The sequence below is a fragment of the Sebastes fasciatus genome, chromosome 7 (genome assembly GCF_043250625.1).
Source record: "Sebastes fasciatus isolate fSebFas1 chromosome 7, fSebFas1.pri, whole genome shotgun sequence".
Taxonomy (NCBI): domain Eukaryota; kingdom Metazoa; phylum Chordata; class Actinopteri; order Perciformes; family Sebastidae; genus Sebastes; species Sebastes fasciatus.
This window is the reverse complement of record NC_133801.1, coordinates 3,978,527-3,994,216: the sequence shown is the minus strand read 5'-3', so window position 1 is coordinate 3,994,216 and position 15,690 is coordinate 3,978,527. Positions and strand designations below refer to the sequence as shown.

General features: G+C 37.1%; 1 protein-coding gene, 1 long non-coding RNA gene and 1 other non-coding gene across 3 annotated transcripts; 2 read left to right on the top strand and 1 right to left on the bottom strand.

Moving 5' to 3' along the window:
* Positions 1–446: 446 nt before the first annotated feature.
* LOC141771134 (uncharacterized) lies at positions 447–1,346 on the top strand. The gene is made up of 2 exons (XR_012594678.1): positions 447–573; positions 668–1,346. It is a non-coding gene; the product is annotated as an uncharacterized LOC141771134 (long non-coding RNA).
* vstm5 (V-set and transmembrane domain containing 5) lies at positions 1,006–8,768 on the bottom strand. Its single transcript, XM_074641077.1, has 4 exons — positions 8,195–8,768; positions 4,077–4,403; positions 2,673–2,816; positions 1,006–1,293 (listed from the first exon to the last, which is right to left on the bottom strand). Exons 1-4 carry the CDS (start codon positions 8,268–8,270, stop codon positions 1,262–1,264), a joined length of 579 nt encoding a protein of 192 aa, XP_074497178.1. The 5' UTR covers positions 8,271–8,768; the 3' UTR covers positions 1,006–1,261.
* Positions 8,769–12,253: 3,485 nt separating this feature from the next.
* LOC141771780 (U2 spliceosomal RNA) lies at positions 12,254–12,444 on the top strand. Its single transcript, XR_012594775.1, has one exon. It is a non-coding gene; the product is annotated as a U2 spliceosomal RNA (small nuclear RNA).
* The last annotated feature ends 3,246 nt before the right edge of the window (positions 12,445–15,690 follow it).

Sequence of the window (15,690 nt, the reverse complement as noted above, 5' to 3'; positions counted from 1 at the left end):
GTTTTCTAAGGACATCTGGTTAGTGTATTCTATTGTGAGGAATGTGTTTTTCTAGTTTTGCTTTATCTTTATCACTTGTCTGATCTGAGTAATAGCATTTAAGAAACTGACTTTCTTCTTTCAGTTTTAAAGGGACTCTATGTAACTTTTTACACATATAAATGTTTTTTTATTGCCACTGTGTGAACAGGTTGTAACCTATATTTCTGGGTTTCCTCTATCAGCCTTTAGACTGCTTTAAATGTGAATAATGCGGGACGTTTTTGCCAGGAAAATCCCAAAGGATGTGACATCATGCGCTGACTGTCTTTATTTACAACTCCAATGTGCAACCACAGCTTACGTTCGGTTCAAAAATGTCCGCTAACACCAACAAACAACCAGCCTCCACCACAAACTCCACAGAAGCATCAAAAAAACAATCTAGTGAAGCCCATCTGTGAAACAGGAATGTGACCAACGTCGGAGGAAAACCAGGATCAACATCGGCCGGAACTTCGATTCACGGAGGGACCTTCGTTTGGTTTTGGGTATCAAAACAAACCCCGAGCTGGTAAAATTCCTATTGGACAGGTAAGCTAGCATTACTGCCAAGCATGTTAAATATAGAGTGATATTGTGGTTTTAGCTGTCAATCACGTTCAGTCTCGTGTGTATCGCCTCACAGCAAGACAGTCGCAGGTTCAAACCCAGCTTGTGGCCCCACAGTTTGCATGTCCTCCCCGTGTTAGCGTGGGTTAAGCGGTTACAGATGATGGATGGATGGACATAGAGCCCCTTTAAGAAAGACTTATTTGTGAGTTTTTAGTTCACTTTTTTAAAATTAGAAACAATCTTCTTTGTGTTTTGTTTTTTTCACCCTGAAGACCTGAAAAGTGGTCATATGGTTCTCCATCTGTTATCACCGATACAGATACAAGCTACTGGCTGTAAAACTGTTTTCCAACACAAGTTTGGATGGTTGTTATGAAGAAGTAAAAAAAAGAAATCACCCAATTCATTTGCTTAGACAATAAATACAGTTTGTATTGTTTTCATGAGTGATATATTTACATTCAATCCGGTGTCATCAGCTGTACATGCATGTGTATTCAATACAAATGTAAACATCTTAGTACACAGTGTTTCATAGTTGACAAGCCTGTCTTCCTGGCTGTAACGTGTTGAACTAAAAAAAGAAAGGACTTGGTTATCTTATCTACAAAAGTATGTTTGATGAACTGTCTGTGGTGTGTGTTCCTGAGCGACAGCGAGACGTCCATCAAAGCGGCTGCAGCTCTGTTGCATCATTTTCTGCATAAAAGGAGATTTAAAGTTAACACAGCACACTGATGTCACAGAGCTTTAATAGACCTTTGTACTCAAACACACCCTTACTATACAATAGTTAACTTCAAGCCACATTCACGCCCATCAAGCCACATTCATACACTTCACACAATGATGCAGCAGTAACAAAGTAAACTGTGAACTGTAATGTTATGTTTAAATATTTGCATCAATTTTCCAGAACAGAAATCTGAACATTGGATAAAACCAGGTTCAAAAATTCTTGTTTCATTTTGTCGACATATTAGAGTCAACGTTTTTTTACATGTTATGTCATACTATCCTGTCGGGAAGAACGTTAAATAACGCTACGAAGTTACACTAAATTTTGGCGAAGTAAAACTGGCACGGCGATTTTCAAAGGGGTCCCTTGACCTCTGACCTCTAGATATGTGTTCTATGGGTACCCACGAGTCGCCCCTTTACAGACATGCCTGTGCATGTGTTTGAATATTTCTGCATACTGGGGTCCCTAAACAGTATTGAATTACATAAATTGGGTATCACTGTAAAGCTGATACTCTTGTGGATCAAATGAGCCCAACTGTATTCATGTGTGATGATGTTAGTCCCCATAGGAGACATTTCATTGTAGTGAGACCATTTTTTTAAAACTTGACCTCACTGTATAAAATGACCTGTGGTGACCTCTAGGATAATCACAGCCTCATGAAACTTTACAGCCACAAACTAGAGACCTAGAGCATTCACAGAATGGATGGCTTTCCTAGCTACATTGACAATAAGGGGGTATCTGAGCAGTTTACACAACAGAAGTGCTCGCCATCCAATCGCCGAAAAATGCAATTATTGCAGAAATCTCTAAATGTCAAAGGTTTTTAACACTAAATCACAGCATGGCTTTTTCGATGGTGTTCCTCAAGATCTTGGTGTCTTAGTGTGGTATTCTGGAGGGATTATTGATCATTTTTTATCAATTCTCGAGTGGTAAAAAATGGTTAAATTTAGCACCAAATCTGCGTAACAAATGGTATCAACCCGAAAATTACTGCAGCAACTTATGAGACATAAAAGAGCATGGGGATGACCATCATATACTTCTATCATGTTCTACGCTCTTATAAACGTTCACAATTTATTTTAATTGATTCATTCATTTGTATTTCTTATTAATAACTAGAACAATTTGACACAGTGCTGAGCTGCATCTCAAATTAATCTCCAGGTTCTCAGCTTTCAGATGATGTACACCACTTCTATGTGACATCTACTGTTGACCTGCTATCTCCCCCTAAACATGCAATGTCCCCTACCCCTCTAAAAAATGTGTTTCATACAAACTGATTATTTCTTTAGAGACTTATTTTTCATGTTGTTTTTACCTGGCATCTGTTTCCTGCGTCTCCATGCCGCTATCTTCCTGTACGCCTTGTCTAGTAGCCACATGGCCAGCATGAGAAGGCCAGCTATACAGGCCAGTGCTAAGGCTGAGACAGACAGGTACTGGAGGTCCTCATACAGCACCTCTAGAGCACAGAAACACAGAGAGACAAATCATGTTTACTTCAGGCACAGACGACTTTCTAGAGATGCAAATACAAAACAAAGACGTTGGGAAAGCAGCTTGTGTGAAGAGATGAGGCAGCAGGAAGACAATTACTGTTGTTAAGATTTAAGAGCATTCTGATTCACAAATAAATCATAGACCCAGCCGCCATGTTGCTACCGTAACCCAGAAAGGACAAACCAAACACTGGCTCTAGAGAGAGACCTTCACGTTTTCACGTTTTCACCTCAGCCACCGTAGTTCCCCGACACGCTTGGCACACGGGAGAATTTTCAGTTGGTTGCGATCTGCAACCTCACAGCTAGATGCTGCCAGATCCTACACACTGCACCTTTAAAGGTATCTATTGGTGTAGTAGTTGCAGACTACAACCAACTGAGTAGTAGAAGCATGGCAGTGCAACCAACACCTTCTCATCCCACTTTTTTGTCTTTTAACTTTTACCCTTTCACAGTGTGTTTTCAGTTCATGAAAGTTAATTGCAACATTTTGGCTGCCTAAATTGCCTGTCTTATTCAGCATTGAGTTATACTTAGCTCCACCACTTCGTGTCACTTCTGGTTGCAAAAAAACACAAGATGGCGACGGCCAAAATGCTGAACTCGGGGCTTCAAAACGGTAGTCCATAAACCAATGGGTGACGACAAGGTGACTACATCCACTTCTAATATACAGACTATGGGTCAAATAAACACAAGGATTTCATGCTGTTCGTTTCCGGCGCATTAAGTTTCACTTTCACGTTACAATCAGCTGTTCGTTCTTGTCTGTGTTCAAAATGTTACATTTCATTTTCGTAGTTTTAAGCCCAATTGTGTCGTTTTTTTCCTAACCCTAACTACCGTTAATTGGTTTTGTTGCCTGAACCAAAAGTGACACCAAGGGGCGTGACAAATCAGCAGTATGTGACAGGTTGGGATGAGAACGTGTTGTTCTGGGCTACTGTAGAAACATGGCGGACTCCGCGAAGAGGACCTGCTCCCTATGTAGATATAAACGGCTCATTCTAAGGTAACGAAAACACAACGATTCTTAGTTTCAGGTGATTATACAATAATGAAAACATAGTTGATGAATATTATATTCCATTTCTGCTGCACACTGGACCTTTAAGGCTACGACTCTGGGCTGCGATAGAAAATGTGATCAAATGAGGTTTTCCAAAAATGTAGTACTCTTATCTATTTGCTTTAGGAATGACATACACAGACACACTCACCGTTCACTTTCAGGACAAAGCCGGCATCCTTGCTGCTTCCTGTTGCTTCTGTGACAGTGACCACGTAGTATCCGCCGTCTTGCAGCCGCAGGTCTGACAGGCCCATTGAGCCGTTGTCGAAGGACTGTACTCTGCTGCTGTAATCCACCGTTATGTTGGTGTATGACCCCGGCTGCCAAGTCCCTATGGTGCGGCTCACCGCTCCAGACATAAAGTTCCATTGTATGGTGGGGATCCCAATGCAGGTAACATCCACTGAGAAAAACACATCGTCTTGGACTGACCTGGTCAGGCTCCTCTGGGGAGAATGGATGGAGATGGCTCCAACTTCCAACGTGAAAGGATGAAGAGAAAATATAGATTATAGATTCACTTGGAAATGCATTTTGGAGAATAAAAACAGATAAATACATAAAACAGATAGATACATATCAAGATATGGGGCCAGAGCTTATACATCGAGATATGAGGACCGTTTTTGTTTCAAATTATTGATTTCTTAAGTAAGTAGATGTGCAATAAGCAGGATAATGTACAGCTAGCGGGTCATTATTGTGAAATAAACCCTGCTTCGGGGTGCCGCATCGCCCTGTCGGGCAAAAATTATCCTCCAGAGTCTGACATCAGAATACGCCCATAGCAACAGTCTGCTATACATAGCAACAGTCTGTTATACATAGCAACGGTCTGTTATACATAGCAACAGTCTCCTATAAAGAAATAACAGACTGTAGAATGCCGTGATTGACCAATCAGTGTAGAGTATTCAACAAAGCTGTGTAAATAAAACCCCGCATCGGGGTGCCACATCGCCCTGAAAGGGATAGATAGATAGATAGATATATAGATAGATAGATACGGTTACACCTTTGCCTTTCACACGTTTAGCTCATGTTCAACCTTCATCCAGCAGTAATTACAGCAGAGATGTTTCAGTGTATGACACAATACAGAAAATGTTGAACCTCCCATGCTTTGCATCTTATGACACTGCTGCTGGCCAACACTGTGACTCATTAAACGCAATAAACTCAAAGTTTCTCTGTCAAATTACAAGCTTCTTGCTGGTGGAATGAAACTTGTCAAACAAGCTGCGAAACACCCATTTTGAGTGTAGCCAGCAGTGTTGGCCTCCTGTCTGTTCTGGCCGCCCCTCATCAAATATTTTCACACGAGTTTCAGTGGGGGATCTGGTTCTGCTGGTGGTGTGTTTGCTGGATGAGGCACAGGTAAAGAATTCCACCTGAGAATACCAATGCTGACTAAGAAATAAAACTGTGTGTCGGTCTGGACCAGCTTGTTAAACTCTGTGAAGTAAGGAACAATGGAGCCATTTGAGGCTTTAAAGAGTAAATATTCCTTACACAGACTCAGACATTATACACCAAAAAACATGCCCAACAATTTTCTTTCTTGGAAGATATTCTTAAACAACCCATACCAAAAATATTTATTTCTTATGTCTATGAAACCTTTGGTTTAAAATTGAGTTATTCTACTGATCATATCCAAAAGCGAATCGATATAGAATGTCAGATAGAAGAAAAAATATCTGGGCATTAACTATAGAAAACACACTTACTATTCTGAGCTGTAATACTGATAGAGAGACACAATTTAAAATATTACACAGGCTTCATTTCACACCCTTATTGAGAAGCAAGTTTGGTTTAAGCTCTCCTAAATGTTATTCAGAAATTGGCACATATGCACACATGTTTTGGAAATGTGCAAATGTTTTGAAACACAAGGTGGTTACCTTGCCTGGATATGACTTGGAGCTATCACCTCTTCAGTGTATTTTGGCAGCTATAGTGGACATTGCAAGGAACAACCACAATGCTAAATTGGTTGGAATACTCCTATATATATATATAGCAAGAAAGATTCTGATGATTGGTATAAGGAGGTATATATTGAGAATACTCCCTCTGGAAAAGCTGACCTACACCCTTCATGACAATGTCGAGGGATTTGTTAAGATATGGTACAGTCTTGAACACGGTGGACCCGTCTGGATTAGACCCTATTCTACCTAATTAACAACGTTTTTATCTATGTTTTTATACAATTATGTCAGCCTGTTGGTGTTTTTTTTTTTATAAATCATGTTTGTAAAGTTGTAACTCCTGCTATTTTTTTGTGTTGTGTATTGTCAAGGTTGTTTAAATTGGTTCTGTACATATTCGGAACTGGACATATATGTTATTGTTGCCAGAACCTCAATAAAAAAAACGGTCCTTTTATTCAGACATCACACGTGTGGAAGAATCTATTTTTTAAATTTAATTTTGAAAAAAACAAACAGTATTTTTCCCATTCATTTTAGCAAAAAAGCTGGACATGGTGTAGTTATTTTGTGCAGCTTGACTTCCATTTGTAATGTTACTGCTCTATCGCAATTCCTTCTTATTTATTTTATGATTCTCTTGCACCTTGGGTGTGGACCAGGACAATCTGATGTTTACATGTACACTGCCATGTGTAAATGACTGTTGCTCTACTTAGCCCTGGCATTCAAGTTAGGACACTGAAAGTGAGACAATACTGTGAGTTCTATCTCCAGTTAGCCAGGTTTCTCAGTTTCCTTTTGAAAGGTTCTGGACCCTCATCCTGTGTATTTAGCCCTGAGCAAATATAGGATTGCTATATACTGTAGGCATGCTCTCAGACACAATAGTCGAATACACGAGCTCTCAAATTATACACACTGTAAACAATTGCTGTTAATTTAGAGCAGGATTTCAACAGTATTAACCTGTTATTGCTAAAAACAGTGCTTTACTGTTAGTACAAAAGAAAACCTGTTAAATTACGCTCATAGGCCGTTTTTTAACTGAACTATAATGCATTCTTAAAATACAGCACTTTACTGCTGATCAACTGTCTAAAGTATCTGTAGGAGCCAAATATTGAGAAAGGAGTAGTTGAATTCCTTATTATAAGAGAAACATTATGTTGATAGTAATTGGTATTTTTGCCCCATGTGGCCAACCACAGCATTGAATTGTTTATAAATTTGGCACCAGTTGATGCCGTCATCCTGATTTAGTATCAGCTGTGGAGAGCGCAGCTGTTTAAGGACGCCAAGAGCCGAAATAGTTTTTTAACGGGCTTTAATATAGTTTGTTCATTTCAATAAGACAAAGTTTAAGTTAATCTTTTTTCTTTACTTTGGGTTGCCGCGGCATATCCTGTTTTGGGTTGTTTGGGTTGGTTTATGTAGTTTAACACACACGCACACACACACACACAAAGGCTGCAAATCAATCATATGCATCCAATGACAGAAAGGACATCTAACCGTGAGTAAACCCATGAATGAGCGCAACTTTATTTAGTAGATGCCTTGTTGACACGTTTTCTTGGCGAAAGAAATATGGCTTAGAATAGAAATTAGAAGGAAGCCATAATAGTATCATAAGTGACAGTTTCATGCAGTATTTTTTTAATTCTGGCACCTGATCTGCACATGTGAGGCTTGTACATTGTACATGATTGTGAAATCAGTGAATTAGCTCTGTTATGTTCTTCACTCACATGTTGTTATGGTTTCATTCTGTGCTTGTAGCAGCTATAGACAGACATTTTGGGAAAAGTTATAGTCTTTTTCCTAACAAGTGCCTTTAATTGTATTTAGTGTGACTATTCCTATGTCTGTAACCTGCTAAGTCTATTCGTCTAGGAAAAAAATAATGTTTCTTAAAATGTATGTAAAAAATACAACCTAAATAGTGCATTAAAACAAATCAGTAAGATAATGTAAAAGAAAGGTGAAAAACAGCTATATAATGTATCTTTAAACAGTAAATTAACTGTAAAATAATGTGAAATTAATTTAAAAAAAACAAAACAGTTCAAACTGTATTTTTCATTAACAGTACAAAGCTGTAAATTTCAGCGACAGTATAATAATGTTAATTTTACAGTAACATAAAGGCAACCCTGCTGCCAATTCTTTACTGTTATTTCACTGGGAAGTTCTTAACAGTGTGGACCCTCATCCTGTGTATTTAGCCCAGAGCAAATATAGGATTGCTATAAAGGCATGCTCTCAGACACAATAGTCAAATACACAAGCTCTCAAATTATATATATACATGTGTTGGAATGCTTACCTAGTTGGCACATATATAATGTGATGCTGAGAAACACAGCAACATCTTGTACGTCCCAGAGCCTGAAATGCCACATTAGAATCCCAGACCCATTGGTCGAACCGCAGTAGAAGAATCTCCTCTGGGTTATTTCACATTCTGAAGTCTTCTCCTCTCTGTCTTTCTCCGTCCAAAGCAGCCTTTCCTGGTTCCCAGGGTTTCCTCTTCCTCTCTCCTTTGTACAGTACAGGTGTTTGTGTGTGTGTTGACTTTCCCTCCTTATTTTAGTGAGAAATGAAGAGTTCTCGTCACAGAAGTGCTGTAGTTCCCCTCCTCTCTCAGGACTGTGCTGGATTTCTCCTCATACCTGTGCAAGTCAGTGCCAGCCAGCCCACACCTATCAGACAGGTTGAGCCAGAGCTTACTGAGCAAACATGTACTCAGCGTTCTGTGAACTCACACACGCACACACACTCTGGCAAATATATCCTTCTCAATTTACCTACCACCACCACCACCCATACCCCGCCCAACTAACACTCACCTGTATACGCAGACACACTATCTCAAAATGAAACCAGAGGTTGAGTCACCTGGTATTCATGCTGTGACACACCTGGTAAAACATGTCAAACAGGAAGTGTGTGTTCACACGTATATCCACCAAGGAACACAGACACACAGGGAACACAAAAACAGTGACAGACGTGTCAATGTGGGCGGCATGAATAAGCTGCTAGATTAATGTGCTTATGACATTTTCCTTTCTGATTTATTTTTTAAATCATTTTGATCATCTTGCTCAAAGAGATTAATTATAAAGAAATGCCTTTAAATAATTTTAGACCATCATGGTGTTTCCCGTCAGGCTGACAAAAATGGAAATTTTTATATGAATGAATTAATGAATTAATGAAAGACTTTATTTCGAACATAAAAATAAATAAAAACAGATACAAAATAATAACAAACAAAACAAGAGTAATAGTGTCCGAAAAGGAGTAGGTAGAAGTAAAACTTATATTTCCCTTCCCCTTTCTCCCTTCTCCTCTAATAACTCATATATCTTATATATATTATATATATAATATATATATATAATATATATAATATATATAATATATACACAAAATTGCACAATTTAGTCCTCTAACTAGGCTACATTTATGAGGACCAAACTAGGACCTGATAGTATATATAATATAATCACATTGATTGATTTAATCTGTTGCAGGATGGAAACCTGCGCTGCTCCGCAGTGAAAGCTGGACCGCAGAGGCCAGACACACAGCATGCCGACGGTAAAGATCAAAGTAAGTGTGCTACACATATTGACCATAATCTTTTCTTGTGAAAGCCTTCTAACTAGGCTACATTTATGAAGAACCAAACTAGGACCTGGTAGTAATGAAATAAAATCTCAGTTAGACTAAAAAATACATACACTCTGTTATATGGCTGCAACTTACGACTATTTTCATTGTTGATTAATCTGTTGATTATTTTCTCAATTAATTGATTAGTTTGGTCTATAAAATGTCTGAAAATGGTGAAAAATTAAGATGACGTCCTCAAATGTCTTGTTTTGTCCACAACTCAGTTTACTGTCATAGAGGAGTAAAGAAACCTGAAAATATTCACATTTAAGAAGCTGGAATTAGAGAATTTTGACTTATCTTTTCTTGAAATATTGCTCTAACCGATTATTTGATGATCAAAATAGTTGACAATTAATTCAGTAGCCAACAACTAATCGATTAATCGTTTCAGCTCTACTCTGTTAAGATCTCTTGTCACATATTGTTACCCATGTAGACTATCTTGAAAAATACAGGAATATTTTTTGTTTTATTGTGTATGTATTATTATTGGTTTTTTTTATAACCTTGAGTGGGATATTTCATGTTAAGATTCAGTAACAATAAAGCTTTGTGTGTATTAGTGATAAGAAACCCTCTGTTCAAGGCTGGCGTAAAGTGATATTAGAGATGGTCCCTTTGGAATATCTTTCAAATATTCTACATGCCAAAGTAGATCAGTTCCACAATATTTGGCAGCCCTATCTGAATTATATTGGACCTGATCTCTCTTCCATTATCTCACAAGGAGTCTCTTGAACATTAACTCATATATCCTGTGACTTCCCTGCACTATGGACTATTTCCTATATACATTTTTTGATCTGAGCTGTACCAGTGTTTGTTTGTTTGTTTGTATGTTGTTGTCTTGTTTTTGTTATTCTTATTGTGTTTGTGAAAATAAGAAAACCCAATAAACATATTATACATATAAAAAAAAACCAATAAAGCTTTGTATCCCGATTGTTGAACCTGGTTGACAATAAAGATTTGTAAAAAAAAAAAAAAAAAAGAAGCTGCTAGCTATGCTAAGCTAAATCGTCTGCTGTTGCACATTTTAAGCAAAATAAGTTAACTTAAACTTTCATACAGAGTTAAGTATTGATGCGCCATTAATTGATTTTGGCCATAGAAGGACAAACTTTCTTTAAGCTGTCTTTTTGTCCGCGGATATATAATATGTCCAGCTAGCTAATGTTAGCTAACGGTTTTAGCTAGCTTACGTCATTTTGCGCACGGCCCTCTACTCTACGGTCAAGCGCAACGTCACTACGTCATCCACTGAAATACTCCGCTAACGAGCAGCGACGAAGAAGACGACTTTTAGTGAGTTAATTCAGACTAAATAACTTAACATTTCTCATAGAAGGAATATGGTGTTCATTATTAAGATAACCGTTATTGAGAAACCAACTTGTTTTCGGTTAATTCACCACATTACTCGTGTTTTTATTAGTTAACTGTTGGCTAAGTTAGCTGCTAGCTTCATGGTGCTAAGCTAGCTGCTAGCTTCATGGTGCTAAGCTAGCTTTAGCTTATTGCTAGTTCAGACTGACATCGAGCCGCCCTAGCAGCAGCTTACTGCACCTCTATGACCGCATCATAAGCAGTTACCCACTCATGTCCATGTTTCACACTGACAGCAACATTGCACGAGTTTACTCAGCATATTAAACTAACTAACTTGACCAAGAATGTCAGCTTGTTCGCCATTTTGCCACTGTTTGTGCTTATGTCGAGTTTTTTTATTTATTTATTATTTTATTTTATTAAACAAATTCAAATTTACAAACAACATGGCTCATAGATTGTGCATACAGAACAAGAACCAATAAAATATGTAAAATTATACATGAAAATAATAATAAATTAAATTAAGGCCTATAGGGCTGCACCTGTAAATCATATTCTTCTGTTATGCTAAGAAGTTTCAATGCATTTTTGTTTTTCATGTCTTAAAGGGCTTTTATGTAAGAAAGACACTCAGAATGAAACACTTATGTCTAGGTTATGGGACACATTTTAATCATTTACTCCAGACTTACTCTGCTCTGTAAGCGGCCTAAAACGTCAGTCAGGACTGTGAATTAGTGTTAATGTTATAGACCTCACAAGGAAGCAAACAGTACGTCAATATTTAACTTGCTGGCATCTTCTCCATTATGACTTTACTGAGTGGTTATTTATTGTGTTCTGGGTGAGTTACGTTATTAAATTGTAACTAATGAGTGATTGCATTGCATTAGGCTTTCATCCAGTGAGACTGAAGCCCATGAAGTGTGCAGTTAGCTATTCTCTCCACTAGAGACTGCTGGAAGACCTCTGTCTGTTGTTGTGAAGTGAGTTAAAAGCGCAAAAACATTACTTTTTCTCGGCCGTACAAGTGCGTTACATGCTATTGAAGTGAAATTGAAAGACCATACTTGTATAAACATAATATATATATTCTAACGTGTCTGTAAATCGAAAATGATATTTATTCGTCTTCTACTTTCTATTGGACTAACGTGTACCACGTGACCAGGAAGACACAACAAGGCGCATCTGTAAATACAAGTTTATTATTAAGATCGCAACAAAACCGCACCAGTGGCACATCATCTCAAATGTGCATTGTTCCTGTTTTATATGGTGACCCAAACAGATGTAGTTCATGTTCCCAACCCATGAGTGAGAGTAACTGTGGGGTGAAGCACTTACTTACCTCCGACCAATTTACAGTATCGCTTCTCGGCCTTTTGGCTAAGATCAAGTGTAGTATCTGTTCTTATCAGTTTAATATCTGATACGTCCCCTACCCGGGGACTATATATTAAATTGATTTTTGGAATAGGGAGATGGAATAGGGGCTTGCTCCGTCCACTCCACGCATCGACCTGGTATTGCAGTACCTCCAGGAACGGTGCACCCCCTCATACTGTCTAAAATCAAAATCTAGAAATAGGATTATTGAGATACTCTTATTGTAGTTGTGCTGCACAGAGTAATAAGTTAATGTTGTTTTTATCTGCAGTAACTATAATGCAAATTTGGGGATATTTGATTTTGGGTATAAGAATAATGTATGCATGGTCAGATGCTGTGTATTGTATATATGTATATCTATCTATCTATCTATATCTATCTATCTATCTATCTATATATGTGTGTGTGTATGTATGTATTGCATGTTGTATTGCATGTGCATATTGTATATTATAAATTGTATATTATAAATAATACTATGCGCATATAAGAAAAGATAACTAGTCAATATGATTAAGTTAAATATGTAAGTAATGAACTTCTATTGTGATTAAGTTATATTATAAGTAATGAATTGGTACTCTGAATTTAGGAAGATTTAATTAGAGTACATGTATGGCTCAATAAGGAAGCTGGTTAATTATTGCAGAATGACTTATGGAGAAGGGGTGGGATTTAATAAAATATATTTGTACTTCTCACTCCTTTTCGAATATGTAAATAAAGGCATCAAGTGTTTGACAATTTATTTTTCTTATGCTTTTCATTGTATGTAAATACTACTTCTTTCTGGCTGTCCACTTGTTGGTATGATCATTCTCTTTTTCTTTATTTTTTTATATATATTTTGTTTGTATCCTACATGTTTGAAATAAATCTTGAAATGAAAAATGAAATGAAATGAATGAACTATAATATTTGATTTGAGAGCAAGAGGCTCCAAAATGTTGTGTTATATGCATGAGAAGAGATTGTAAAAGGATGTGCTGAGTTCACTGCTCTTTCCATATGTGAGAAAAATGTAAAACATCAGTTTAGTTAATCACATTGATTGATTTAATCTGTTGCAGGATGGAAACCTGCGCTGGATCGCAGAGGCCAGACACACAGCAAGCCGACGGTAAAGATCAAAGTAAGTGTGCTACACATATTGACCATAATCTTTTCTTGTGAAAGCCTTCTAACTAGGCTACATTTATGAAGAACCAAACTAGGACCTGATAGTAATGAAATAAAATCTCAGTTAGACTAAAAAATACATACACTCTGTTATATGGCTGCAACTTACGACTATTTTCATTGTTGATTAATCTGTTGATTATTTTCTCAATTAATTGATTAGTTTGGTCTATAAAATGTCTGAAAATGGTGAAAAATTAAGATGACGTCCTCAAATGTCTTGTTTTGTCCACAACTCAGTTTACTGTCATAGAGGAGTAAAGAAACCTGAAAATATTCACATTTAAGAAGCTGGAATTAGAGAATTTTGACTTATCTTTTCTTGAAATATTGCTCTAACCGATTATTTGATGATCAAAATAGTTGACAATTAATTCAGTAGCCAACAACTAATCGATTAATCGTTTCAGCTCTACTCTGTTAAGATCTCTCGTCACATATTGTTACCCATGTAGACTATCTTGAAAAATACAGGAATATTTTTTGTTTTATTGTGTATGTATTATTATTGGTTTTTTTTATAACCTTGAGTGGGATATTTCATGTTAAGATTCAGTAACAATAAAGCTTTGTGTGTATTAGTGATAAGAAACCCTCTGTTCAAGGCTGGCGTAAAGTGATATTAGAGATGGTCCCTTTGGAATATCTTTCAAATATTCTACATGCCAAAGTAGATCAGTTCCACAATATTTGGCAGCCCTATCTGAATTATATTGGACCTGATCTCTCTTCCATTATCTCACAAGGAGTCTCTTGAACATTAACTCATATATCCTGTGACTTCCCTGCACTATGGACTATTTCCTATATACATTTTTTGATCTGAGCTGTACCAGTGTTTGTTTGTTTGTTTGTTTGTTGTTGTCTTGTTTTTGTTATTCTTATTGTGTTTGTGAAAATAAGAAAACCCAATAAACATATTATACATATAAAAAAAAAACAATAAAGCTTTGTATCCCGATTGTTGAACCTGGTTGACAATAAAGATTTGTAAAAAAAAAAAAAAAAAGAAGAAGCTGCTAGCTATGCTAAGCTAAATCGTCTGCTGTTGCACATTTTAAGCTAAATAAGTTAACTTAAACTTTCATACAGAGTTAAGTATTGATGCGCCATTAATTGATTTTGGCCATAGAAGGACAAACTTTCTTTAAGCTGTCTTTTTGTCCGCGGATATATAATATGTCCAGCTAGCTAATGTTAGCTAACGGTTTTAGCTAGCTTACGTCATTTTGCGCACGGCCCTCTACTCTACGGTCAAGCGCAACGTCACTACGTCATCCACTGAAATACTCCGCTAACGAGCAGCGACGAAGAAGACGACTTTTAGTGAGTTAATTCAGACTAAATAACTTAACATTTCTCATAGAAGGAATATGGTGTTCATTATTAAGATAACCGTTATTGAGAAACCAACTTGTTTTCGGTTAATTCACCACATTACTCGTGTTTTTATTAGTTAACTGTTGGCTAAGTTAGCTGCTAGCTTCATGGTGCTAAGCTAGCTGCTAGCTTCATGGTGCTAAGCTAGCTTTAGCTTATTGCTAGTTCAGACTGACATCGAGCCGCCCTAGCAGCAGCTTACTGCACCTCTATGACCGCATCATAAGCAGTTACCCACTCATGTCCATGTTTCACACTGACAGCAACATTGCACGAGTTTACTCAGCATATTAAACTAACTAACTTGACCAAGAATGTCAGCTTGTTCGCCATTTTGCCACTGTTTGTGCTTATGTCGAGTTTTTTTATTTATTTATTATTTTATTTTATTAAACAAATTCAAATTTACAAACAACATGGCTCATAGATTGTGCATACAGAACAAGAACCAATAAAATATGTAAAATTATACATGAAAATAATAATAAATTAAATTAAGGCCTATAGGGCTGCACCTGTAAATCATATTCTTCTGTTATGCTAAGAAGTTTCAATGCATTTTTGTTTTTCATGTCTTAAAGGGCTTTTATGTAAGAAAGACACTCAGAATGAAACACTTATGTCTAGGTTATGGGACACATTTTAATCATTTACTCCAGACTTACTCTGCTCTGTAAGCGGCCTAAAACGTCAGTCAGGACTGTGAATTAGTGTTAATGTTATAGACCTCACAAGGAAGCAAACAGTACGTCAATATTTAACTTGCTGGCATCTTCTCCATTATGACTTTACTGAGTGGTTATTTATTGTGTTCTGGGTGAGTTACGTTATTAAATTGTAACTAACGAGTGATTG

Coding starts and splice junctions, on each gene's coding strand:
- vstm5 (XM_074641077.1), bottom strand. CDS start 8,270: ATGTGGCATTTCAGGCTCTGGGACGTACAAGATGTTGCTGTGTTTCTC. Junction 2,817..4,076: donor CTTTGTCCTGAAAGTGAACG/GTGAGTGTGTCT, acceptor TCTGTGCTCTAG/AGGTGCTGTATGAGGACCTC. Junction 1,294..2,672: donor ACGCAGGAAACAGATGCCAG/GTAAAAACAACA, acceptor CCTTTTATGCAG/AAAATGATGCAACAGAGCTG.